At 36.5% G+C, this 20,934-nt stretch overlaps 1 protein-coding gene across 1 annotated transcript in view; it reads left to right on the top strand.

The window, feature by feature from the left end:
* Nucleotides 1-20,934, top strand: part of LOC113240271 (L-asparaginase-like) — a 58,533-nt gene that overhangs the window by 16,865 nt on the left and 20,734 nt on the right. The window contains exons 2-6 of the mRNA XM_026477529.1: nt 10,543-10,691; nt 12,128-12,241; nt 13,068-13,180; nt 18,601-18,726; nt 20,483-20,611. Of these exons, the coding sequence (XP_026333314.1) occupies nt 10,543-10,691; nt 12,128-12,241; nt 13,068-13,180; nt 18,601-18,726; nt 20,483-20,611 (631 nt within the window). The remainder of the gene's footprint in view (nt 1-10,542; nt 10,692-12,127; nt 12,242-13,067; nt 13,181-18,600; nt 18,727-20,482; nt 20,612-20,934) is intronic.

Genomic DNA, 20,934 nt, shown 5'->3' with positions numbered 1-20,934 from the left:
CGACGTCATCAAGTAGTCTTTTTAGAAAGGTTATTTTATTAAATTTGTGTTGAATGGATATTCAATTATTTTCTGCGAAATTATTCCACTAGTTTGTTGTAATTATTAATACAAAGATACACACTTACGAACACTTACAAAAAAATACCTTCGATCCGGACGGATTCGAACTGATGTCTTCTAGTGAACCGTGTCAGACACTATGCTAGCTGAGCCACGGAACGACCCATAGTGCATTGCATTATGCAAGTTTATCAAAATGTTATGTTATTATACTACTACTGCCACCTTGCCTGTTTCTGGCGCCAAGTTTAGAAGGGTAAGGGTGCTGGTGAAATTACGGGCACATGGGACTTAACTTATGTTTCGGGGTGATGGGCACAGTGGTAGTGTCCGATCTTTGCAATTTTGCAAAGCTCTGAGTGGCACTACAACTGTTATAGCAGGTGTGTCGCTTACCAGGCGCACGGATTGTTCGTCCTGTCACTTGGTGTCATAAAAAAAGCTATGGTCGGTAGGTGCAGGTGAAAACCTGTGCGTCCTCAACCCCGCTTCTTAATTTGTTATGTTATGTTTTTCGAGTGAAAAGTTTTCATCTCGCCTTTTTGTCTCGTGACTGCGGCCAGCGGATATCGGTAGAAAATTCATGTAGTTAGTATGTAAGGGTCGCTTTCTTATCAGAACGGCTACACGGAATCAATCTGATAACAGATGTTATATTTTTTATAACAAATTGCATTACCTCGTGTAGTGCTGATAACAAAATGTTTTGTGCAATGTTGCTTATTGTTTTCTCCTGCTAGTTGGAAAGAGTGTGTGAGACTTTATAGACGTCTTGAAAATATCCAATAACACTACAAAACCGGGACTTTGACGAGGTTAAAATGACGAGGTTCTAATTTTTTTTTTTAATTATCTCTTTGTACAATGTTCCGAATGCACTCGACATTTCGTTGGTTGTTTGATCTTCCTGTGACATACTTTCTTTGTTATTCTCGTTTGAAATATAATTTCTTTGCACCTTGAGTCTCATCATCATCATCATCATTTCAGTCGAAAGACGTCCACTGCTGGACATAGGCCTTTCCTTGAGTTTAGTTATATAGAATTTAATTATGAGCACTGAGCAGAAACGGACGTGTCTGCCAGTATTTTGTTTGATATTTAAAAATAACAATAAAAGTGTAACTGTGCCAACGCTGTCTCAGCACTTTTCGGACTGTGTTTTGTGACGTTACGTGCGACCTTGTGCTTCTTTCAAAGTATGAAGAATGAATAGCCCGTTCGGCAGAAGTACGATGACGAGTCGTAGTCCACCTCCCGTTAGACGACACGTGGACCAAAACCATTCCCAGCACCAGCTTCAGCCCCCGTCCCGTCTACGTCTGTGATGACTATAGACCCGGTCTCAACACTGGAAATCCAGAAATGGATGGTCTAAATAGAACAATGTTTGAATGACATCTGCACTATTTCTGGTGAAGGAAAATTAAACTCTGAGCAGAAGCTGAAAATCTTAGCAGGTCAGTACTTGGAGGTGTGTCTCTCAATTGGCAGTGCAGTACCAGGCCTTGAAGCAAAAATATATTTCGGCCAATTCTTTGATTAGTACTTTGAAGGAACAAGTGAACATTATAATATAAAAGTAACGGGACTTACTCGTGTAGTATTTTAGTCGGAAACGGTCCGACCAGTTTCGACCATAATCGAAGGTCTTCTTCAGGGGTTGAGTGCAATTCAATGTATTCTCGGTATAGGTATGAAATAATAGGCAAAAAGTTGTAAATAAAATTTATTTTTCAATATAGTCTCCCATAGCCTCAATACACTTATTTGATCGGGCAAATAACTTTTCGATACCCTCGAAAAAATATTTTTCCTCTTTGCCTGAAAAATGTTCATTAATTGCCTCCTTCAACTCTTCATCGTCGGAAAAATGCTTATCCCGAAGATCTTTCTTTAGGTTTGGGAACAAAAAGTAATCACTGGGGGCCAGGTCAGGGCTGTAGGGTGGATGAGTGATTTCTTCAAATCCACAATCCCTCACAGCAGCCTTGGCATCGCGCCCAGTGTGAACCGGCGCGTTGTCGTGAAGAAGCAAGACACCAGCGGTCAATTTTCCAGGTCTTTTTTCCTTTATAGCGTCCTCCGAATTGCGTAGGCTGTTTGCGTTAGCTGCGGTAGTAATACTTTGACCCATTTTTGTGTATTCGATCAGTAAAATTCCCTTAAAATCCCAAAACACTGTGGCCATGAGTTTTCCGGTGGATGGGCAGACTTGAAACTTCTTCGGTGGGTCTGTTCCTTTTTTATGCCACTGCATGGACTCTTGCTTACTCTCAGGATCATAGTGATGAACCCACGTTTCATCACCGGTGACAATGCGTTCAAAAATTGCACTCGGATTTTCGCTACAGAGCTCCAAAAACCCCTTACTGCACTCAACTCGAACTTGTTTCTGAAGCGGCGTGAGCATTCGCGGCACCCATCTTGCACTGACTTTTGAAAGATTCAGATGTTCATGAAGGATAGTGTGAATGGTACCCACGGATAGCTTAGTCTTTTCTGCTAATGTTTTCACTCTGATACGGGCATCTTCCAATACAAGTTTCTCGACAATTTTGACGTTTTCTTCAGAAGTGGCACTTACCGGGGTCGTCTTCAATACTCTCTCTACCCCGTTTAAATTCACTAGACCACTTCTGAATAGTAGATAAAGAAGGAGCAGAATCTTGATAAACAGCCACCATTTCTTCATGAATAACTTTTTGAGTCTTTCCTTGTTTTCTAAGGAATTTAATCACTGCGCGGTGCTCGATTTTCGTCAACATTGTGGCGTCTGTCATTGTAGTTGTCTTCTCGTATTGATAACTTGAATACTAATGATGACAATTACATGAAATTTTATATTTATACCCTTAAAGAGTGTCTTTAACTAATGAGGTAATTAATTTACTCTTATCATTAGTTAATCACCCCGATACCGAGAATACATTGAACGCCCTGGTAGCACTGCGCGTTGCGGCTCTCTGCGCGCGCGCGGATTACGCAGTCCGCAGTGGGGAACTCGGGAGGCTGATACGTTGCGTCAGCATCAAATTCCCTGCTCTTTCATTAAACAACACAAAAATTGTTTGATTTCACCCCTGACCTACATTTTCAATCTCTGTTCATGTAGGTCAAAATGTAGGTCAAAGTGCTGAAAACAGCCCTTATAAATCCTATTCACATTCACATTTAGCGGCGATAAGAGCAATATTAATAATTATCGTCCAATTGCAATATTGGCATCTCTTTCTAATCTCCTTGAAAGAATAATCTATAAAAGGCTTGTTAATTACTTAGAAACTAAGAAACTTCTATCGACGTCTCAATTTGGGTTCTATCGACGAACGACGCAGTTGATGAACTAACTGGTTACATTGTGCACTAGCAAAACTAAATATATGAATGTCTCATATAATATCTCCTCACAACCTCCTGAGAATGCTTTTTCATTAGTATTAGTAGCTCACCATTGTACAAGCCCTCGAACTTATCGTCCAAACCTCTGTGCTTGTCCAACACTGGACAGCACAAACGCATTAAATATTTAAGGTGTCATAATTGACAAACTAATCTTAATTTCAAACATATTGCAGCGCTTACATCTAGAGTTCGAAAATTTATATATGTTTAAAAAAATTTAAGATATGCAGCTAGCAGCACCCTTCTCAAATCAGTGTATTGAGCCCTCTGTCAATCATTGCTACTTTACTGAATTACATCCTGGGGCGGTGTACATAAGACCACCCTGATAAACTGGAAAAAGCGCAGAGAGCTGTTCTTAAAGTCATTGACTTCCGTCCTTTCGATTATCCAACCCGCAAACTCTTAAACGAGTGTGACGTCCTCTCGGTTCGGCAACTGTATATCCAGCAAATAATTTTGAAAAAGCACTCAATTACTCCATTTCATTCCGTTACTTTAACCAGCCAAAGACGACTCGATACGATCGGTATGTATTTAGGTTAATATTTTATACAGAAATAAATTTATCTTTATCTTTAAATTTACCTTTTCATCTCGTGCACAACTCTGCACAGCACACTCGCATAGATTCTTTTGGTACATTCCTTTACTTTAAATTAAATTCTAATTTGTAAAATGTAAAAGGACCGTCAAAATGTGGCTTAAGACTTACAATGAAACAGAGGACTTGCTGGAAGTTGTTTCATAATTACAATTTTTTGTTTTATATAGGTAACCATTAATTTATAACTACTATTTATTTTATTGTTAAATATAGAAAATCTATTTTTAAGCGGTAATATAAAAAAAATTGCACAAAAAGATGCCTAAAATACAGGTATATATACGTTTACTTAGTTTAGGCATCGCAATTACACATTATCTAATGTGTAACATTAAAATGTATAATAGCTTTACTATGAAGAATGTATAATCTAGATACCCTTGTTAATTCTTATTTGAATACTAAAATAGCTTTATTTACATTTGTTTTACTTGTATTGTATTAGATTAAGTTATATTGAAATAGATTTATTTATTTATATAAATTTTATTTAGTTAACTTCAGTCGTCAAAATCGCTTTGAAAAATGTAGTTTTTTTTTATAAGTTGCAATCATAATATTGTCTCAATCATCTCAGTAATTTTTTTTTTGTCGGAGTAAAAAAAACAAAAAAAAAGAAGGTAAATTTGTTTTTCCAGTTCCCACACTGGACATAAGTGCCATAATAGCCACCGTATTTACATGAAATAGATAAAAGGAGCTCAATGTTCCCAGCTATATACCATTTAACCGCGACGCAAAAAGAGAGGCGTTTGAAGCCTGTGTCTGTATATCAGAGTATCTCTGTGTCTCTCTTTGTGTCTGTTGTGGCGTCGTAGATCCCGAACGGATGGATTGATCTCAAAGCGGTTCTTTTTCTTTTGAACGCTAATTTAATCGGAATTGTTGTTAGCTATATTTGATGAATATCTGCTTAGCTGTTTAATGCGCAGGCCACACCGCGAACTAAGCTAACTTAGCTTCGCAGGACACGGATGCTTTGGTGAGTATCTGAATCGGATTGGACGCGAGTCGACGACAGTCCTCCCGTGAGAGGGACCAGGATTTCGCCCAGCACACGCTAGAGGAGCGCCCCGCGTGGGCTTCCGAGTGGAACACCCAGGTTGCCCGGATCGGGCGAGATCGTGGTCTCTTTATGTGAAGCGGTGATGCTTCAGAAGGAGGTCTCTGAGCGTGATTGGGAGAAGGCTCCGTTTGCTAGTAAGTAAGTTTGGGCGGTGTGGCCCGCTTCGTGTCGTGAGGAGGGGTAGAAGGAGGACGCAGCTCCTTCGAGGTGCTGGGGTTCCGGTGCGCAAAGTCAATCCCAGATCCCTCCCACTAGAGCACTCGAGAAGGCCGTGAAACTGGTGTGCAAGCCAATCGATCACGAAGATCGTCAAACATCCAGTATATAACCAGGAATACAACGAAAACTCATTTAATTTGTTTGAAAACCATTCTGCTAAATTATTACGGTAACAGCTGCGCTCCGATTAGCCAGCCCGAAACTTCAAGTCGGCCATTTTAACTTGAGCATTGCTATAATGGACGAAAATTTAAAAATTACATATTTAGTTTTTAATTACCGATGAAATGTGATTGCGTTTGTATTGTAATTAGTTGTTTTGGCTGTTTTTTCCACATCACCGAATGGAACAGCCCCCATAGTTAGAGAGATTATCTTTATTACAATAAATACAGAATATTTTTGGAATATACGGAGACGTACCTACACGCAGGTCAGTTGTCGGCGCTGTACATTTCTATTACAGCTTTCATACTTGTGATTTCAGTGCAAACGAGTGTTGATATTTAAAAATGATGTAAGGCTGCTTTTGTCTGATGAGTTACCAGGGATGGATGGCCCTTATTTCGTCTCTATTTCTGGTTATATTATAAACTCGATGTCGTCAAAGTGCATAAAATATACGCAAGGCTCAAAAAGTAGTTTCCAGAGCAATAGAATGCAATTATAACAACTGAACGTTCGGGTTCTTCCCAGTACAACAAAAACAGCAATTAGTCATTTGAAATTTCTTGCATAATCAATTTCAGTTCATTGCATTTGTTCGCTAGTGAAGGTAAGTCTTCTTGATTTCTAATATTTTTAATGCTATTGTTAGATGTCTTGGCAGATATTTATTAATTTATTTATTCATCACCATTCAACACATTAACATTACAGGCAGAACCTAATTCGTTAGAGAAGACAACAAAGAAATAACATTGTTTAAGATACATATTTTTTTATTAATTTTTTATTAAGGAATACATAGCCAACTTAAATACATTTTACAAAGAACAATGTTTGTCTTTAATAATTTAGGCCGCAATAGTTATCCACAACGACATAAATTATATATATAACTAAACAAACAGGACAAAACATAATTAGTAGTGGGCGTACAGGATTTTAAATTTTAGTTAAAGTTGTTGGTACTTTGTTTGTCGTGATGTTCCATGTGATATATTTATATAAAATAATATAAAATTTAAAACTATATTAATATGTACTTGCATGATTAGTATTTATAAAACTCAAAAAGCTTGTGCAGATTACGTAAGGAGTAAAGATATTCATAAACATTACACACGGTGTAGATGTTACGTATCTATTTGATCTATACAGATTTATACTTTGTAAGTAACCTCCCTTAGGGTGAATTTCACTTTCCGAATTTCAATGGCACTTTTTGAGTGATTTTTGTAAAACCCTTTTTTATTTTGGTTTTAAGATCTTAAACGAACAAATAAGTTCAAGCAATGTCAATCATTATAAAATCACAGAAATATTTGAGTTAAATACAACAAAAAACTATATTTTAGGTCACACGAATGAGATTGCAGTAACACGAATGATTTTCTCATAAACATAAATGAGAAAGACGGCACAGCAATGAGAAATTATTATTACAACACACATTTTATCGTTCACAAAAGAACATTTAACATGTAGCAAATATTTTAATATAACTTCTTGTATCAAAATCCTTCTCATCCGTGTAAGACCATCTATCTATCTATATGTAGTTAATAAATAAATCTAAATCAGTATTTTGTTATAGTCATATGAACTTTGTTGTACATCAATATATCATCATCATCACCATCAACATTATCATGATGATCACCATTATCATCAGTATCATTACCATTCATATCATCATCACAAGCATCGTCATCATCACTACAATCATCACCGTCTTCATCACCACCACCATCACCACCATCATCACCACCACCATCACCATCTAATTGTTATATTTCAAGTAAATGTTTGACTTAAAAGTAGACAAGAATGAGAGCGACAATAATGATATTTGGATACATATTTAATTGTCAAGTGTGTAAAATATGCTGGAACGGTCCAGCATAATATAAGTGCATGGATTTTAAAGTTCCGTTTGTCTAATTGATGTACAATAAAGTTTATAAAACAGGTTTATAAAATGTACTTAATACTCATTTGGATGGATTGATTTACAAGAATGAGAAAGATTTAGTCACTAGCGCTGAAATTGGTATTTAAGTCGATTTTTTGCTAAAACGGAGATGCATAGGTTACTTCACTGTGTACACTCCAATCCGACAGGAGCCCCTTCACACGTATGCAAAAGGTGAAAGTGATGCGGTATGAACTTTTGTTATTAGGAGGCTTTTAGTTGAATTGACACTAATGATAAGAAAAATTTAAACACAGTTTGTATCCCCAAGAAAACATGTTTGTTTATAATAAATTGGAAAGTTACGGTATGTATTCGACGTGTAAGTTACTAGAGTTTATCCTCGATGAGAAATATAGAGATTTCCACGAGTGTTGAATTAATTTTCTTCGTTTCTTAAAATTAGAGCGACGTGGAACCGGCTCCCATGAAGTAGAAATTGCCCAATTTTTTTTTATTTATTATTGTGACGTAGTAGATAATAATAAATAAGTAAGTCTTTTTATGTGTAACACAGACTAAGCTAGCAAGCAATCATATTAAATAAATAATGCTTAGCATTAATGTAATAACAAAAAAGTTATTGACAGGGACACATTTTTGGAAGTTATCTGAAAACGACCCCTTACTACCAATGAAAGTGTTGACCTCATTAAAGTGCCCAATATAACTGTTGACAATTCGTGACAACACTGCATTCTTCCCATAGTTCGTAGAATGTTATAAATAGAATAACATATTATATGTAAGGCAACTCTTTTGGATTTACTCAAAGTGCAATCAAATATGTCAATTGTATCAGCTACACGATTGAGACTAGTGAGGGCACACGTGAACGGGCTGCGCCCGCGCGCGTTGTTGCCGTCGCCGCTTCCGCCCCGTGTACTTACTTCTCCACCTGTGCCTCTATCACGAGTTTACTGTGACAGTTATCTCTAGCGACTGCGTATGTTTGTATACAAAATGTTGTTTCTTCTTGTGACCGCTAGGGGTATGCCAATACAAAGGCACTCCATGGCACTCAAAGGCACTCAATGGCACTCAAAGGCACTCGCTGGCGCTCAAAGGCACTCGCTAGCACTCAAAGGCACTCGCGGACACTCAAAGGCACTCGCGGGCACTCAAAGGCACTCGCGGAAGGAGCGCCCTTAGATAGTTTTTAACATAATCTCAAAGACAAAATGCTTTTTATGTCAACGTTCCTTAAAATACATTGGTACACGATTGGAAACCGTGTATCCGCGATTGAGGGTCGACAACTTTCATTGTCAATGTCTGTATGGGCCAGGACCTTGGGCATTGTCCTTTCAGAAGGCGCTTAAATATTTATTTAATATTTCTTTTTATTTTCGATGAACTTGAAGACACTGAATAGTACCAACTGTATTATTCTATATTTAACCGATTTCAAAAAAAGAAAGAGGACATCTCAATTCAATTGTTTTTTGTGTATGTTACGCAAATATTTTCTTCAAATATAAATGGGACCACTCCTGAGGTACCCTCTTTCCAACAAAAAAAGAATCATACAAATCGAGTTATCGCGTAAAATACACAAAAAACATACAGTCGAATTGAGAACCTCCTCCTTTTTTTTGAAGTCGGTTGAAAATAAATAAAATAAAAATTAAAAATATTAATTTTAAACGTTAAAACGTTGTATTTTTAAAATAAGCTTGCTTATTTTGAAGCTTCTTTGAAGATTACAAAATCGTTTAGAAAAATATTTAAGGCTATGGACTTTATGTTAAAAAAAGCTTACAATATTGTTTTGACAGCTGAAAGCTAGAGTAGGCCACTAAAAGGTTTATGATAAGTAAACACGACTTTTATTTTTATTTATAACATTATTATTTATAGGAATTAATTTGTTTAGGAAACATCACTAGCGGGACTTGTTACCTAGAAACGTAAAAAATTAAATTGTTGTGTATTGAACTAAATAACGCATACAAGTTAAATTTACGAGCGTGCTTATATTAAAGAGCAAACTTGTGCTTTTCGTTTATTCATTTATTTATTTATTTATTTATTCATTCATTTATTTATTCGTTTAAACGCCCACCTCCAGCTATTACGAACCCAAGACCTCAGCCTTTTTAAAATTATAACAATATTGTGTCAGAGGACCACACTAATTACCTGATCTCAAATTGAAAAGAATATCTCCAGAGAAATAACCAGAACACACGAAACCAATTACAAGTTCGTTTTCAAAATTTGTCCGAATAGATTTGAGCCTGGAACAAACCGTTGGTCTTCGAATGTAAATCGAGTTATTCGTGTATAAAAAGTAGATCGCGTTACTATGCTATTTCATTATAATAAAATTAAAGGATAAAAAGAAAATTAAAAAATCAAATGTAAAGTGGAATTAAAAAGAAATTATACCAAAATTAATTACTTCAAAATTTGGATAAAAATAAATAATACCGGAACTAAATTTTTTACGAGCATCTCTTAGAGGTTGGAAAAGACCTCTTCCCAAGTTGGTTATCGCCGTTTTTTTTACTTTATCGCAATTTTATAGGCGTTAAAAAAATTTATTACAAATGCCAGCTCTACGAAACAATAGCTACATACAATCTTTATGGTTAGTTAAAAGTTATCAACCATGTCAATATAGTAGTTAAATTCCATAAGATTTAAAACGTTAACGCTTTGTTATCGGGTCAAGCACGTGGCTTTATTTATAGACATTGTATTACGAAACTAGACGACGAACCAAATGTTACGACTAACGTAAAGTTTTGTTATACATTGCTTCTTGAAAGTAAAATTTCAAAGTGAATTTGTTAACAAAAAGAGCAATGCAAGGAAACAATTAAGTCATTAAATTCGTGTTCTTTCTCCACGAAACGAAAGGTCGTTTCGTAAGTCAGTTTGCGTTGTAATCTTGTGTTGTACGCATGTTAAATAAGCAAACAAAAATAAAAAGAAAACTCGCGCCGCAATGCAGAACGGTGTTCACGAAATTGGTTTTTTGCCGGCAAAAAACCAAAATGGCAATGGAATTTATAACGTGAATAAAATTGACGGTTACAGTGAGAATCCGAGGTTCAGAAAATCAAGAAGTATGCTCGAGTTCTCAGCGTCCAACTCTTTAGTGTCACAATTTGGAAAAAATGAGAGAAAAGTATTGGTCATTTACACTGGTGGCACTATTGGAATGATGCCGAACAAGGAGGATGGGTGTAAGTGCATATTAATTATCAGATATGATAACTTTAAAGGAGTAGGCATAGAGTTTGCAATACTTCTAATGTAATATAATATATAAAATAAGTAATGTATTTTTGATATGAAAGGAGACGTTACGGTAGCGAATTTAGGTTTTTTTGTAATTATAACAAAAAAATAACTATAACTTTCATTGACTTACAAATAAATGGACGACGGGTCTAATACAAAAACCTCGAAAAAAATGTCCCAAGTCAACCTATTCGAAATTTAAATTGTTATGTCATCGCAGTATCGCGCTGTCCGTAGAACAAATGAAGACTAAAGCGGAGTGTCGCGCTCTGTATACGATTTTAGCGCCTTACAAGTGCGGACACTTTTTAGCGCGGACCCGACGTCCATATAATTGTAAGTCAATGATAACTTTTGAACAAATTCGACCTAGAATATTAACATTATAACAAATCGTTGCTAGGCAACCAATGATGGCCTATGAAACGAACATTTTTTGACAATGCCCATTGACTTACAAATAGTAAGTCAATGACAATGCCCATTATTTAGACTACTTATGCCCAAGGTGCGCTCGAGGTAATTGGGTTACGTAGAAGTAATATTTACCTGGCTAATTATTAAAAAGTTTGCATAGATACGTAGGGCTTATGAAAAAAAAAGTAAATTTCTGATACCTATTAATACTTACTACTAAATTTAACAGATAATAGGTAATGGTAAACGAAAAAGAACAAAATTTGTAAGATTATATTTTATTCATAAATTTTTTAGTGGCAATAGAGCCCCTTGTAAAAGAGTTCATACATTGTAGTACTGCCACTTTATCTATTTCTGCCCGCAAGCAGTAATGTCAGTCAGCATTACTGTGTCCCGGTTTTGAAGGGTAAGGGTGCTGGTGAAATTGCAGGCACATGGGACTTGCCAACTTATGTCTCAGGGCGACAGACGCAGAGGTAGTGCCCCTCAGATCTTTCCAATTTAAATCTTTGAGTGGCGCTGTCCCGTCATATTATGTCATATATGTGATATTATAAAAAAAACAAATTTACTATATGTCTCATCCAGCATCAATTTCCGATTCTGTGGATCTGTTCTCGTTCTCGTTCGATATACCGTGCGTATGCATATAGCGCGCATTCGCACGTCGACGCTTGGTTGAAGTCGAGCGGTTACTTGTGATGACGATGTGATGTTGAGTGTGTGTGTAAAAAAAAAATTTCTCCCGGCCCGGGAATCGAACCCGCGACCTCTGCGTGGCAGACTTGTATGGTAACCGTTCGGCCTTTGAGGTAGTGTGTTTATGTTTAAACTCTGTATCGATAATAAAAACGTTTACGTTGTAATATAAAATATGTTATTATTTTCTAAATTGCTCAAATTATGTTTTTTCTGCATTTTCGGTATCGATATTTTAATGGCTTAATGTTTTTTACAGCTCTAGCCCCCAAACGGGGTGTATTTGAGATCACAATTAAAAAATACCCCCAGCTTCACGACCCTAACTTCAGCTCCAGTGAACATATTGATCCACGATTTCTCGTTTTGCCTAGTATGTAATTTCATCTTATTATAAAACGTATATCATTATCATATCGCAATTCGACTCATCCGAAGAAGAGAGTCCTATGTGATTATATAGCGAAAAGAGAATAAGTAATCTACGTTACGAGAATAATTTCGTTATTCAAACTAAGGCCTATGTAAAGGTATTTTGACAATTTACATATCTTATTTCGTTTCGATAATATGAAATCGAACAATAGTCGATCGACATTCACAGCGAAGAAGATCGAACGAAATGTACTATGTCCTAAGAACAAGTAGTCTTGCACATAGATCTTTGTTCTACGGATGAGTCGTATTGTTCAAGTACGTACTCAGCATAATGCTTCATTTCCATTGGCGCTGAAGGGATTGGAATCGAAATTTTGTAATCCATAGCGTAATGAACTTTATATCAACATTAGTAACGTATAAGTTAGACACAAGTTAAAAAGCAGGTTGCGCGTCTTCTAGAGAATTCTCAAGCATTCTGAGGAATTCCCGCAGCTACCATCTTGCCAGAAAATAAAAAAAGTAGCGTGAAAGCTCACTTTGCCTCTCTCTAGATTTAGATGCCACACTGCGCACTTCATATTGACGGTCACATTGACGAAACGGCAACAAGGCAGTCAGCGAGCCGTTCGCTAAGGACGATTTTGGTGTTAAAATTTCGAATTTTCTATATAACAGATTATTTAAGCATACAATTACGATTTTAAAAATTGGCTTCCATCCAACTGAAGGCCATTCAATGGGACACCGTTTAAAATTAAAATAATAAAACAGATACGCTGATGTTGTGTCATATTTCTGATAAAACAATATTCTTTCAGAAACTAAAGATTCCCAAGTGAGGATACTATACAGAATACTTGAATACGAGAATCTTTTGGATTCTTCAAATATAACTGAAAAGGAATGGGCACAAATTGCCGAAGATATTATGGTGCGTTAATCTGGAATTATATCTGTAGCACATGTAGATAGGGCCCGACTTGTGTGAGAGCGCCATAGAACCTTGAGGTATTGTTATCGAGATATTATAAAAAAAAGCAAATTATATTGGGCCCGTCACACAGTGGGCTGAAAATGATCCCTAGTGGACTTAGGGGTACTTGAAAATTAAACAACTCCTTTTATAAATATGATGATGGATATTGATTTTACTCACCAATACAATCATAAACTGTCATGTGAATATTTTCGATTGACACAGTAATTTTATAGTTATATGGCTCTGAAACTTTTTTTGTATGGAGAAAAAGTGAAATTGGGGTATATCTCTGAAATCTCAAATTTTTTCAAAAAATAATGTATTGATCCATATAGTTGGAGTCTCGAGTTACCATAAAATCTATATCTTTATAATCTATAGTTTTCTAATATAACGGTCTGGGTTGAAAATGTTATAAATTAAAAAAAAAATCTATTACACACCCATGGTGTAAAGAAGTAGGGCGCATTTGTCATAGTTTCATCCTCAGTATATTTATAGTGATATACATTGAATTTTTAAATTCTTTTGTTGTATATTATTATTAAAAATAAAACTTTCCTAGAAATAGAAAAAGTATTATATCATGCTAAGAAGTTCCAAACTTTAAATAGGATTAACAAAGCACTAAATAAAATCAAAGAATCGTGGTGTATAATAAATTAACAAACCAAGCAGAACAAAAATTTGACAGAAACATATCGAGTTTAAAAGATGACGACAGACGATGATGACGACTGACAGACAATACCCAAATAGCAAACGCTTTTAACAATTTCTTTCAACAATTGCATTTCAAATATCAGCAAGTTTACCTAAGGTTTTGTCAATATCGACATCTGTCGATATTGACTTCATATTTACTTCAGCATATTCTTTAAATTTTGTTATATTTATTGTTTGTCCCGAAGAAATGACTTGCAAAATTGTGGCAAACCTTTTAATTAAATTTTCATCAACACCTGTAATGATGAATGAAGCTGATGTTTTATAGTTTGAGAAAAATCGTCATGCCGTATTTCCATCATTCGTTGTACCATGACCTTGTTTAACAACATCAACCAATAAACCCATTTGAACTTTAAAGGCGTCCTGAATAATTTTTTTTCTAGTTTCCAGAGCGGCTTTTTGTTCACCTTTCACAACCCACGTTTTCAAATCTAATCTATACGTTATGTGAAGAATACACTCCATCATACGTATCCACATATGCAATGAGGATAGGCCATATTTATATAACTCGGTATCTATATTTTTTGATGATGTAAGATCTAACTCATTGATTTCTTTGGGAGACGCTTTACATACACACATCAAAAAAAGTTTGCGATCAATAGCATAAGCTCCTATAATTCTTTAAATTTAACTTTATCAAGAAAAAATCTATGTTGTATGCTTTCTTTAAATAGGAATACCCTGTTTGAAATTAAAATATAAAACTATTTTTTATTATTTATTTAAAAAAATTGAGCCATTAATCATAATGTAATAGTGATAGAAATTTCATAGAAAGAAAAAGACTGTTTAATTAAACTTAAACAACAATTTATTATTAAAAGGTGTGAATTCAATATAAAATAACTCCTCCCCTGGCTCGAATACATGCGAAGATCCTCCTGGGCATGCTGAGGATCAAGTTATCCAGCATTTCCTGGGGCAACCTATCCCATTCTTCAATAGCGGCTTCCCTGAGCTCTGGAACTGTCTGGGGACGTGGCTCACGGTTCCATACTGCTCGTTTAAGAGCATCCCACGCGTGCTCTATTGGGTTTAAGTCGGGCGAGCCGGCAGGCCAGTCTAATCGTGTGATATCGTATTCTTGAAGAGCAGCATTGACTCGTTGAGCTCGATGTGCGGGCGCATTATCATCGACCAGTACAAATTGGTGCCCATGGTTTACTCGGAATGGTCTGACGATATCATCAATAGCAACTGCTTTGTACATGTCTGCTGTCATGAAGCCCCGATACGGGATCAAAGGCGTTCTAGCTCCAATCATAATGCCACCCCAAAAGGACACCGATTTTCCGCCTTGCTGAACTGTTCCAGTGGCAGTTCTTTGTCTTTCACGGTCGCCTGGTCTTCTCCAGACACGGACACGTCGGTTATCTGGATGAGTGCTGATTCGGGATTCGTCAACGAAGAGCCAGTTTTGCCAAATGTTTTCGTCCTCACCTTCTTCATTTTGCCGAAGTCTAGCCCACTGCAATCTTCGTTGTTGACGTTGCCGGGAATTGAGCGGAGCTCGCCAAGACCTCCGTGCTCGTAATCCAGCCTGGTGCAAGCAATTGCGAACGGTCTGCGTGCTAACTTCAAGCCCAGAGGCGGCCCTGACTTCTGCTTTTATTTTAGTGGCGTTGATTGTTGGATCACGGGCTGCCAGCAATCTAATATAGCGCTTTTGGGCAGCTGTCAAAACAGTTGGGCGACCGCTGCGGGGTCGGTCAGCTAAATTCCCCATTCCGTGATACCTCTGCAACGTAGCCACGACACAGGATTGGGATATAGCAAGTCTGCGTGCTATTACTCTCGTGGTGTATCCTTCTTCCCTCAAAGTTACTATTCTAGCTCGTAAAACCTCTGATAATCCTCTTGGCATTTTTTCAATCACAACTTTCCGCGAAAAATATCTTGAATCGCTTATAATTGACTAAATCAGATTTCTGAATGAGCGTAAGCTAGGACTGAAAGCCTTTTTATATGAAAAAACAATTGAACGGGGTCATTGTTTTATGATGTTCTAATTTATTTTTAAGTAAAGAATCTAAAAAGAAGAAAAAATCATAATATAATCTACAGTAACAAAAAAGATTTCAGTTTTTCGAAGTGATCGCAAACTTTTTTTGATGTGTGTATACATATAACATCGTTGCATTGATGTTTCACTTAAAATTGCTGTGGCTTTACCGTCTATCATAGTAAGCAGTAAGGAATGAGTAATTTCAATATCTTCTACTTTTGTAGTCTGCAGTTGGTCAATTTCAGACTCTTCTGATGTCTTTTGCTGTATTATGGTTGCTTTATTCTCTTTAAAGAATCTAAAAAATAGTGGGCGACACATGTGTTGAATTTGGCGAGTCGTTTTCCCAAATCGTTGATTCTCCAGAAACTAACTTGATGGGTACTAAACTTCCCATAAATACGCTGGAATCATCTCCATTATCTTCCGTTTCTGATTCTATTGTTTGCTTATATGTAACTTGATTCGAGGCACCGTCAAAACCCCATTTACTTATTAGTTTCATTTGTTTACAATCGTCATTTAACGGTATAGCTTTTAATAATCTGCTTGCTGTCAAATCTAAGAGCGCTTGCAATTTTATTTGAGCAGTAGTCTCTGTTAGTGTAATCTCCTCTTTAGGTGGATAGCACGACTGTTTTGCTTTTTGGAGTTTAAAGTAGGAAGGAAATATATGCACACCTTTTTCTGCAACACTTTTTCTCAATGTATTATACTGCCACTTGGATAGTTTTCGTGATACAAACAAACCTAAAGCCTCATCTGCATCAAACAATGGTTTTTCAGTTTTGTTACTAATACATTCTTTTACTTTTTTCACATCTTGTGGATTTTTAAGCAAGTAATCAACAGGGAGGTCAAGGATTTGGCTATGGACCGTGAGGAGTGGAGGAGGCTACACCGACAAGAGCATGGCTCTTAAATAAAATGATGATGAATCAACGATTTTGGCAATGTCACCATGACCATCAGCTTTTCATTTCATGGAATGTACGTACGATATCTCATCATAAGATATTGTGTTATCAATATTCTCAGCGCGACTCTTTTTTTGTTTAGGCCCTAAATCACAGAAAGGTTTTCTTGGACTCAACTCAGTATAGGTTCCACCGCTTATATTTGATGATGTTGCAAATTGTGCTGATGTAATAGGCGTGGTCGTAGATGGTTCGTCGCTTTGTTCTGAAGCACTCCTAACATAATCGGGCCATAATACATCTGCATCCAACCATTTACTATATTTCTTTATACAATCTTCTTCTCTTCTATTAGCACTGAGCCAATTTCTGTGAAGATTAGAACAATATGTTGCACAAAACGCTTTCAACTTTTTGATATTGTCTTCGCTTAAATTTTTGTTTAAACTAAATTTTATAATATCAAATAATGCCGCAGCATTTTTAATATTGCCACTTTTTTTTTAGTTTTACAAATAAGTCTAGGTTAGTCACCAATTCACCAACCATTTTTATAAAACTTCCAAGAAAAGGGTATTATTTGAAAATAAGTAGTGCGTTTCTTACGAAATGTAATCACGTTCTGAGAGAAGTTTACTCGAATGGGACAAACTGACCTAATTACTACCTGCTATTATTCTAACTTGACCACAATTGTCAAAGATAAGCATATTTCTTAACAACCTTGATCTTTTGTTCGTGTTTATGATAAGCTCCCCATTGTTTACACGTGTGTTTTTTAGCAAAACAAGTGACATTTTAGGGTGATGAGACTGCTGCGTCTTGATATTAATAATGTTATTATCTTTTTGATTGGCATTAATTTTATGTGTGCTATCTTTTCTCGTGTCGAGAATGTACCGCATAATATCGAAATTAAAATAAATTACGTCAAATCTTAAATATTTCTACAAACATTTTTTAAAGTGTTATTACTCAAAAACTATAGCTACTAGTTGCGCCCCGTATAAAGATTCCAATAGTAATCCTATTACAACAGCCTATATCACTCGGGGATGCTGTAACTTTCTATTAATGAAAGAATTTTCTGAATCGGTTGAGTAGTTCCAGAAATACAAATATTCAAATTTACAAAAATTTACCTCTTTATAATATTGGTATAGATGAAAATACGAAAAAAGTTCCAGAACATAAAATTATCATATTGACTAGTAGTATCCGATCCTAACAATTTCAAGCCTTAAGTCCACACTTTTCGAAATCAGCCCACTGTGCGTCACCCCGAGACATAAGTTGACACGTCCGATGTGCCTGTAATTTCACCAGCACTCTTACCCTTCAAAACCGGAACGCAGTATTTCTGACATTACACTGCTTGGCGGCAGAAATAGGTAAGGTGGCAGTACTTCCTTGGACGAACTTTGGAGCTCTACTGCTATTAATTCTATTCCAGTGTTTTAGTAACGAAAGAGTTCGTCCAGGGAAGTACTGCCACGTTACCTATTTCTGCTGCCAAGCGGTAATGTGAGCATTACTGTGTTTCGGTTTTGAAGGGTGATTTGAATTTATAGGCATATGGGACTTGTCAACTTGGGTGACGGTCAGCCGGCGCAGACCGCATATCGAGTTCAATATAGAACAATATATAAGTATATTCTATAAACACGCTGTAAAATGTTACAAAATCAGATTTTTTTAAAGATAATTGGTTGCAGAATAACTACGAAGTATACGACGGGTTCGTGGTACTTCACGGAACTGATACCTTATCCTACACTGCATCGGCTTTGTCGTTTATGTTCGAGAATTTGGGGAAGGCCATTGTCTTGACTGGTTCTCAGGTGAGTTTTACCTGAGTTTTTTACGTACCTGAGTCGTTTAGGCAAATTACAGTTTTAAAAGTTTAATGATTGTTGAGATTTTTGTCATATTATCAGATTGTTTATGGACCGAGGAATAACAGCTGTTACACTCGGTAACTTTAGCAGCGCGCCTGCAGCGATTCAGTCGTTAATTGTTTACCTTTACACACACGCGTGATTTAAGCAGCTACACAATTCCGATGCAAACGCGATGCAATTGCATGCAAACGCGATGTACGTTTTTAGTGGTTCAACCAAACAAACAAACAGGAGATGGAGACAAATGCCTTCGTCTCCGGTGGTGTACTGTGCAGTCCAAGACATACTATATACATATACTATAAACGTATATAGACATAGACTTAGATTGGTCGCTACCAACTGTTTGATTAGTATTGCATTTAATAGCGCACGTGGTTTTCGAACGAGACTCGCGACACCACAGACACAGATTAGGTACTTAATATTTATTACGTAACAGACACGTCACCCTCATACAAAATACATACTTACTAAATCTGACTAATGACACAAGGATGCTCACTACGAGGAAAAGGGAATCTAAGCATGCGCTCAGAGAGGTGAAAATAACGTTGCCCGCCGTATGCAGTAGTGCGAAAGGTTTGAATGAGCACTTGTATCGACGTCGATACACTCAGCGGTAGGGACTTATCGCGTAACCTTGAGCGAGTGACAGAGCCCTGCCACTGGTCCGCGACAGAGCCTGTCTCACCGTCTTCTGTTCGCGTCGCAGTCGCCTGTCTCAGTCTCGCTCGCGAACTGAACGCATACAAAAGTTTAAAGTCAAGTGACGGTTTTTGTCTCCGCCAATTTACAATCTGGGCCCCAGAGTATCTTTGAGAGATATAAGTTTAAGGAAATGAACATTCTTACACTAGCGTCACAGTATATTTATGAAAATGTAATTTATGTTAAGAGGAATAATAATTTCTTTATGAAAAATAGTGACAGACATAACATTAATAGGAGGAACAAAAATAAACTAGCTCTTCTTGATAGTCGTCTTCACAAAGTCACAATACGCTTCTGAGTAATGTATAAGATTCCGGTTGATATACAAAATTTGCCGTTCACGAGGTTTAAAACTATAGTGAAACAAACATTTTATACTAAAGGCTAATATACAACTTCTGCGTACTTGGATGACAAAAATCCGTGGTAGTAACCCGTTTACCCCACGCAGGTAATCTCGATCTCTGATGTTTGGAAACAAAAAGAAAAATATTGTAAATGTTGAATGTGTACAAGTAAATGTTATTTACAAAGAGCAACCCTTCGAGTTTCTAGCTCATTCTTCTCAGGGGAATCTGCCTTACGAATGAGCGGTAGAGATTAACCAATGTGACGATTTCAAGTGTAATAATGCTTACCTATGAAATAAAGATTATTTTGATTTTTGATTTCATTTGCCACCTTAAGTGTTGCGATGCAATCGCGCATTTCACTAACGTCCTTTGTCTTTGCTAAATGTCACTGTGTGTAACTGCTTGCTCTCTAATAATATTGTTGCTAGATACGATTTCTTAAAATTTACATACCTGATCATGTAGATATCAATACTATTTTTGATGAATAACGTTTTCAATAAATTAGCATGCTTTGTTTAAGTATTTAGTTCGAATATAAAACAAAATATATTTTAAAAATTTCTTACATTTTCGTTACGCATTAGGTCTACATATAATAGATCAGATGATAATATAATGTTCTATAGATACCAATATTCGAGCCGAGAAGCGATGGCGCAGATAATTTTGTCTCCTCACTCCTCATAGCCGGCATCTGCAACATACCCGAGGTGACCATCTTCTTCGACAGCAGGCTCTTTAGAGGCAACAGGCATGTCACAATTGCATTTTTTTTAAATCAAACAGTGTAACTACAAATTATGTCTCTACCCCAAAATTATGACCCTAATTAGAATTTTTTAATTGTACATATTTGTTGTGCCATAATAATTTAGTCCAACAAGTGATGACGAAGCGTCGCAACGGCTACGACGCCTGATTAGGTAGGTATATCTAGGAAAACATAATTTAATGAAATTCCGCAACACGGGGAGAGCCAGAATCTAGTGTCCACTTTTACTATTATAGATATACACGCTTCAAAATGTCTAGGGATCAAGCACGTTTTTGCCAATTACTAATAATAATGCTTTTTAAT

This window comes from Hyposmocoma kahamanoa, unplaced genomic scaffold (assembly GCF_003589595.1).
Source record: "Hyposmocoma kahamanoa isolate Upper Pololo Valley unplaced genomic scaffold, ASM358959v1 129, whole genome shotgun sequence".
Classification (NCBI taxonomy): domain Eukaryota; kingdom Metazoa; phylum Arthropoda; class Insecta; order Lepidoptera; family Cosmopterigidae; genus Hyposmocoma; species Hyposmocoma kahamanoa.
This window is presented reverse-complemented; position numbering and strand designations above follow the sequence as displayed.